The sequence below is a fragment of the Mobula hypostoma genome, chromosome 16 (genome assembly GCF_963921235.1).
Source record: "Mobula hypostoma chromosome 16, sMobHyp1.1, whole genome shotgun sequence".
Classification (NCBI taxonomy): domain Eukaryota; kingdom Metazoa; phylum Chordata; class Chondrichthyes; order Myliobatiformes; family Myliobatidae; genus Mobula; species Mobula hypostoma.
Window position 1 is genome coordinate 16181036 of NC_086112.1, and position 8113 is coordinate 16189148.

General features: G+C 40.3%; 1 protein-coding gene across 1 annotated transcript in view; it reads right to left on the reverse strand.

Annotated features, from left to right (window-relative positions):
• Positions 1-7375, reverse strand: part of riok2 (RIO kinase 2 (yeast)) — a 32040-nt gene extending 24665 nt beyond the window's left edge. Inside the window, exons 1-2 of the mRNA XM_063069142.1 lie at positions 7239-7375; positions 2872-3010 (exon numbers count right to left, since the gene is read on the reverse strand). Of these exons, the coding sequence (XP_062925212.1) occupies positions 2872-3010; positions 7239-7304 (205 nt within the window). The 5' untranslated portion in view covers positions 7305-7375. The remainder of the gene's footprint in view (positions 1-2871; positions 3011-7238) is intronic.
• Between the last annotated feature and the right edge of the window lie 738 nt (positions 7376-8113).

An 8113-nucleotide genomic window follows, 5' to 3' on the forward strand; every position in this document is an offset into this window, starting at 1 on the left:
ACAACATATGCAGTTCAACCCTTTGAATGAAAATGCAGAAAGTTTGAAGTTTCTCCTCATCATCTTCTACTTTAGGCCACGAACCTAACAATTACCACTGCTGTGGACCACTTCTGGAGGTCCAAGACGCAGACTTCTACAAAGAAGGGATCCGTATGCTCCACGTCCGCTGGACTAAGTGTGTAAACGTAGGAAAAATAAATGTGCTAGGTTTTCTAAAATTGACTCCTTCTACCTTAGGCCATGAACTATCAATCACCCCATGTACAAATATAAATAAATTGCCATGATGACATGAAATAACAACATTAAAAAGTCCTTAAAGTGAGATCATTTGTTGTGGGAACAACTCAATGGGTGGGCAAGTGGGTGAGAGTGGTTATCTCCTTTTGTTCAAGGGCTTGATGGTTGAGGGATAGTAACTGCTTTTGAAGCTGGCGGTGCAAACCTGGGGCTCTTGTACTTTCTTACTGATAGCAGCCGCAAGAAAAGTGCATGGCCTGGGTGGTGAAGATCTGATGATGGACGCTGCTTTCGTATGACTGTGTTTCATGTGGATGTGCTTAATGATTGGGAGGCCTCTACCTGTGATGTACTGGGCCAAATCCACTACCTTTTTGTAGGATTTTCTGTTCAGATATGTGACTATTTTATTTATTTATTGTTCTATCTTTCCAAAAGAATACAAGAGAAATTGCTCACTCTAATTTTCCGTCACACTGAATCTTTACCCATTATGTTCCAATGATACCCAATGCAAAGTCTATAACAGCCACTTTTCTTTTTTCAAGCATTTTATTGCATTCCATCCTAAATAGTAAACTCAATAACTGCCATAACGACACTCATTTCCTAATGAAAGCATGTGCCAGATTTTGAGAATGCTCACAACAAAGCTACGTATAGTATTGAGGTGGAAGCTAGTACCTATGTTAATAATAATAGTAATATGGCTGATCTGGTCATGCACTCAACTCAACCTGCCTGGCTTTTCCTCATCATCCTTAATTCCCCTACTACACAAAAATTGATCTAACTTTATCTGAAATACACTCAGTGGTCACTTTATTAGGTACATCTGCTCGTTAATGCAAACACCTAATCAGCCAATCACGTAGCAGCAACTCAATGAATAAAAACATGCAGACATGGTCAAGAGATTCAGCTGTTGTTCAGATCAAACATCAGAATGGGGAAGAAATGTGATCTAAGTGATTTTGACCATGGAATGATTGTTGGGGTGGTTTGGCTATCTCAGAAGCTGATCTCCTGAGAGAGTTACACACAACAGTCTCTAGAGTTTACATCGAGTGAGTGGCAGTTCTGTGGGTGAAAACACTTTGTTACTGAGCAAGGTCAGAGGAAAATGGCCGGACTGGTTCAAGCTGACACGAAACTCAAATAACCATGCATTACAACAGTGGTGTACAGAAAGCATCTCTGAACACACAGCACATCAAACCTTGAAGTTGATGAGCCACAGCAGCAGAAGACCACACTGGGTTCCATTCCTGTACCTAATAAAGTGGGCACTGAATGTATATAATGAAGTTGTGGGCTGACCCAAGGCATTCCACTCATCACTGACCCTGCCAGCCAGAGAAACACCCACTTATCCCAACTCCTTGCTTTCTATTGGTTAGCCAATCCTCTATCCATACATTACCCCCAAATTAATGCATCCTTCTCTTATGGATAAGTCTTTTAGATGGCACCTTATTGAATGACTTCTGGAAATCCAAGTAAATAGCAACTGGAGTGGATCCACCCTCTAAGATTTCTGCATCATTGTCACACTGAAGACCACTGGGAGTTTTCCTATCTTTACAAGGTTTTCATGTATGCTACCGCTAGGTTGCTATAATCATTCACACCCTCTGGATCGTTTGTGTTTCTGTTTCTTATATCTTTCTGCTTTCAAGAATCAAACGTCATTAATACAGGCTCCTTATTGGCACCACACCATTCTGTAAACTACAAATTATTTTGTGATTAGATAAAGTCCAAATAGCTATTGCATTATTTAAAGGTGCACAGTCCCAAAACAATTGCATACTTAGGATTTTTAGGAAAAATAAGTAAACAAGCTCCAGTACCATTTATTTTGATAAAAATATCTAACATGAATATTTTATAAAATTTTGCTTGGATCTTCCCTTCCTGGCAGAGACTAGTGTAAAAATTTGAATACCATCATTATGATTTGCTTGTTAGATTATAAATGCATAATGGATATGGCAATGTTTTTAAACAGCATGAGACAGCAAAAAAACCTGCAATTTTGCACTAGCTGATAGATCATTCACATGGCAGAGGCGGTGATGGAAGTGGATACAATAGGGCTATTTAAGAGCCTTTTAGGTAGATACATGGAGTTTAGCAAAATAGAGGGTTCTGTGGTAGGGAAATTCTAGGCAGTTTCTACAGTAGGTTACACGGTCGGCACAACATTGTGGGCTGTGGGCCGAAGGGCCTGTAATGTGCTGTAGATTTCTATGTTCTATTAACAGCTGTGACATAAAAGGACACAAAATAATACCAAACTACTTCACTTCGTACACAAATGACAAGAGAAACAAAAGGCAAAGCACTGCAAAGATAGAGAAACATTTTGTTTGTGTACCTCCTATTCAAAATAGATCACCAAAATTATAAAACGTTAGAAACTGAAACAGAGACAAATAATTCAACTAAGGTAAAAACTACTGAACAGCAAAAACAGCAGACGCAAATGAAAAATAAAAGCAATACCATTTGAAAAATGAAAAGCTGATTTTCTCAGAAAATATACATGTAGCATTTATATAAGAATGCAAAGTTAAGCTAATACAAGGTAAATTATTTAATTCCTTATTTCTGTTTCAAACTTACTTTTTGTTCGCTCGTAAGCTAATAGTTTGTGCTTTACCAATTCACGAAGGACCTTGTTGCATCCACCATGTTTAAGATTTGATATTGAAGCAATAAGACTGGGTGGAACAATTTCATGATTTTTCATTCCCATTTCAACCTGTGAATTGAAAGACAATGAAACGTGAAAATGGCAACGATATACTGTGATTAAAACTGAAATAAAATTCAGTAGTTCATGCATTACTGACTAGAAATAACCAAATAAAATGACAATCGATCTCCCCATCATGTCACCTACACAAGCAAAAGGTAAAGCCACACACTAAATGAGAAAACAAACACCAGCAAATCCTCCAACTCTGGAATAAGTTAAACAAATCCTTGATAGCTGCCATGTCTTGTTATTATATTGCAGAAATACTGAAGCATATTCATATTGCTTGTACAGGTGTCCCCCGCTTTTCGAACGTTCACTTTACGAAACCTCGCAGTTACGAAAGACTTACATTAGTTACCTATTTTCGCTAACAGAAGGTGTTTTCACTGTTACGAAAAAAGGCAGTGCATGCCCTGTGCAGCCAAGCTCCTCCCCGGAACTGCATTCTAGCTGGCATTGCTTGAACACGTGTCTGTGAGCAGCTGTGCTTTATGTTGATTTATTTTGAGCATCCGTTAGCAAGATGAGTTCTAAGGTATCGGAAAAGCCTAAAAGAGCTCGTAAGGGTGTTACACTTAGCATAAAACTATACATAATCAAGAGTTTCCGATTGCGTCACCTCTGATCTGGGCCGACATTTACGTGCCGGGCAGCACCTAATTAATTAGCTTGTTTATTTCGGCTTTTTCTTAAAGATGTGCTGGGTGCATCCCGGCTACTGCTGCATTCTCTGCGGATCAGTATCGGTTCGCTGCCCGGAGGTTGGGGACGACTGCACCATCCCAACCTCCGATGACTCAGTCTAACACACCATCATCAGTGTGCTCGGCGCTGACTTCTCGATTCCAGAAAGTGATACTACACTGTACATACATTATTTCTACTTTATACAGGCCGTGTATTTTTATGTATTATTTGGTATGATTTGGCAGCTTCATAGCTTAAAGGTTACTAGAGAGAGTGTTTCTGCCGAGAACGTTTGCACCGTGTTTCTGCTGAGAGCGCTTGCGTGAGATTTTCGCTATGGAGAACAGTGCGGCAATGATTGTAGAAAAGTATTTCTACTTTATATAGGCTGTGTATTTATTATCATTCCTGCTTTTACTATATGTTACTGTTATTTTAGGTTTTATGTGTTATATGGCATGATTTGGTAGGTTATTTTTTGGGTCTGCGAATGCTCACGAATTTTTCCTATATAAATAAATGGTAATTGCTTCTTCACTTTACGACATTCTGGCTTATGAAACTTTTCATAAGAACGCTCTACCTTCGGATGGCGGGGGAAACCTGTAATGCTCTCAAAAACATATCCAGTTCTCTTCCCAAGCCGTACAGAGCATCTCTGCAGGTTTTTCCTAATCCATTCCAAAAGTCACTAAATAAAAAAAATCTTAGCATTTAGCAAAACCATTTCCACATTTTATATATTCAATTCTTCCTTGTCTATCTCAAACAACTGCTCAAACTGAACAAAGTCCATTTGTATCACATTTAATTAATCATCCACAACAAACTTTCTCTAGTTCCACCAACACCACCCCCACCACCAAACCAAGGATGAGTGCTTTTTCATCTCCCACACTAACATCAAATTCTTGAACAAAAACAGAAATTGATAGAGATATTCAGAAAATCAGGCTGCACGTATGGGAAGAGAAATGTTACAGGTCATAGACTCATCAAATTCTTTTAGTGTTTTCCAATAGCCAAAAGTGAAAGAACGTATATAATTTGATTACTTCGACATCTCAATTAACTCCCACTGGGTGTGGAAACCAACAACAAAATATTGTATTCCAAGTATAGGCATAATGTAACCACGTGAAATGCACTGCTCGAACATTGGAATACAAAACGAGGAATGTGCTTTTCCATTGACTCATCACATTGCTTGCAAACCTTCAGAATGCCAATACTTTCTCTTTTCTGCTCTGTTAGTGCAGTAAAATGTTGACAATCCAATGTCTTTTGTTGCAAAAAATTACTGATGCTTCCGCATCCGGTTGATACATTGTCTGGAATGTCAAAAAAGAATCTGGACTGCATGTCAGGTAGGCAGCCAGAAGAGGAATACTGGGACTTGTGGAGATTTGTAGCTGGAACTGGAGTTAAAAGTGCTTGTCTCAGTTTGTTTTGATAACCTTGTTATTTTTATAATTCAATAATCTGAAAGTCTGCTATAGCAGTAAGATCAAAGACATCCCCTAAGAATATAAAAAGCAAGGGATCAGAGAGTGAGTCCCATTAGGCGCTGAAGAGGTCTGGAGACTCTGCTGGTCAAGGTCAACCACGGATGTTGCTTCCTAGCTGTCTAGATACGCAAGCCAGGGCAGTAAAATATGGAGATCAAGTTCCATGCATGTGATGAATTCAAAGGAATGATAGAGACCGAGTTTGCACCAGCAGCATCATGGGAGTTGCCAGTCAGAGTTGAACTCAACATAGGACTGCCTTAGGGTCTTCAGCTCCAGATTTTTCCCTCCGAGTTTACTTCCCCATGCGTGGGTATAGCCACAAGACAGCGGAGGTTTGAGATCAGTTTTCCTTCTTCTAGGTGAGCTGCCAACCACAAGCACCATCTGCCCAAAGTGACTGGTTTTAAGATGTCGGTAACCCACCTTTGCCTCTTTTCCTGTTAGTAGAAACAGTTCTGTTGGGCTGAATAGCTAAGCCACGTATGAAGGCCAGGAGATGGACTTGGTTGTCAGATGTAATCTGTATATAAAACCATCCAATATGGGCAAGGCCCTAAATTAATATTCCTTACTGTATTCACTGAGGAGACATGGAAGATGGTAGGTTTGGAAGGGATACATGCATAATCTGGCAGGTCATCAGTGTTAGTGAAGCGCTAAGGAACAAAAAAAAAGTTGTTAAAAGTCCTGGGCCTTTTGGCATCTATCCTAGGTTGCTTTGAAAAATGATGGAGGAGATAGCTGAGGCCTGACAAGAGAGTTTGGATCTTTGACACCACAGATAAGGTATCAGAAGTTCGAAGGACAGGGTAATGCTGCTCCTTTATTTAAAAAGGCAGCACGGATAAGCAAGGTGCATGTAGGTTGGTAAACATTCTGTCGGTGGTAGGGAAATTATTGGAGAAGATCCTAAGGAATAGGATTTGTGTACATTGGGAAAGACGAGGCCAATCAAAGATAGTCCGCAAATCTTTGTTCAGGGATAATCCTGTCTCACTAAATGGACAGATTTGTGAAGCAATAACTAAGGCTGATGAAGGCAGGATGATATGCATTGTCTTAATGAACTTCAGGAAGCCATCTGAAAATTTCCAGCATGGTAGACTGGAACGGAAGACTAATAATAATGGTATCTAGAATGGGTGAGGAGTTCCAGAGTTTATTTGCAGAAAATGTGATGTTTCCAAGTTAGCGTGTTGTACAGCTTAGTGGAGTACATGCAAATGAAAACATTCTCACTTGTCCTTCTTCGTGGGAGAGGTTGTGGACTGGAAATAGTTCTGCATGGTACACCATTGCCCTAACATTTGAGTAAATTATAAGGGAATGCTTTTGTTTTAGCATAAGGGTCACAAATTGTATGAAAAACAGCTATGATTGTTGGATCAATCTCAGCCCCAGAAATGCCTCCTTTAGCAATAACCTTCCATTGTATTAGTGTGTGGAAGAAAGACATGTGGCGAGACAGAGATCAGTCTAAGTTTTGTTATCTCATTCATCTCAAATATCATCTTTTATTTGGACCGTTAAAAAGCATTCCAAGGTGCAAACTGACAAGTTAAAGGATTTCGAAGTGACCTCTATTCAATAACAATTGCAAGCAAAAAAATAACCGGTGTATAAATTACACTTTCTGCGATGTACCAGTTTCTTTAAGTAACACACTAAAATAATAGAAATTTGCGCTATTCAGAAAACAAACGGCAGTAAACCTCCAAATTTGCAGGACAAACTCTCACAACAAATCATTCACATCCCACCCAAATCTCTCTGAAAAGGGTCGTAGATCCGAAACATCGATTATTTTCCCAGAGCGGCCGCCTGAGTTGAGATTCTAGCATTTGATGATTTTGTTTCAGATCTACACAGCACAAGCGGAGTTTTTATTTTCCATTTTCCAGTTATAATCGCCCCGCTTACGCACACAGCCTGGAGTAAGGGAATGGGAATGACTGACTGCGGCACACCACCAGCTAGGCCTCGACCACTCCAGCAAGCCCAGAGCTGATAGAAACAAGACTGAGACTTACCCCGACAAGCACTCTGAAATCATCCCTGCTGAGGTACCTCAGCATCACCACATTAAGCTTGCCCATGGCGACCGCCGCTCACCACCAAGCACTCGCTGACTTGCCACCTCGCCGAATCCTCACATGCGCCTCCCTCCCCACTGCGCACGCGCCTCGCCTCCAGGTCCTGTTACACTTAGAAAAAAAATAAGTATTGGATTCAGAGTAAAATTCAGAAGTATCCCAAGAAACGTCTAACTTTATTAAACAAGATGATTTTTAAAAGAAAATATTTCTCGGCCTCTTAACGCAGGTTTTTTTTCCCCTGCGTGGCTTATTGCGAGTTGTGTTGTGTGCTGTGAGGAACTGATGACGTTAGTCGGAGGGCGTCGGTTGCTGGGGAAGTCTATCGCCGTTGGTGACCGTGTCCTCCGCTGGGGGAGGCTTGCCACTCTACAATAGTCTGTTTTATCTAATGCTTAAAAATAATAATTGTTGGCCAGAGGAAGGGCGAGAATTAATGTTTCAGGTCTTTAATTTATGGCCAGCAATCTCAGAAAGTTTCCGAGTATCCCAGAACATTCACAAAATGTAGGAGGAACTCCGCAAGTCAGGTAGGATCTATGAGAGGAATAAATAGTTGAGATTTCGGGCCGAGACCCTAGGCCCGAAATGTCGACTATTTATTAATTGCCTGAACTGCTGAGTTCCTCCAGCATTTTGTGTGTGTTGTTCAAGATTCCCAGCATCTGCAGAATCTCTTGCGTTTATAACCCATAAACACTACCTCGGTTTTTTTGCTTTCTTTTTGCATTACCTATGTATGCAATTCGTTGTGTAATTTGTCGTGTTTTTATGTATTGCCCTGTACAGCTGTCGGAAAACAAGGCACTTCA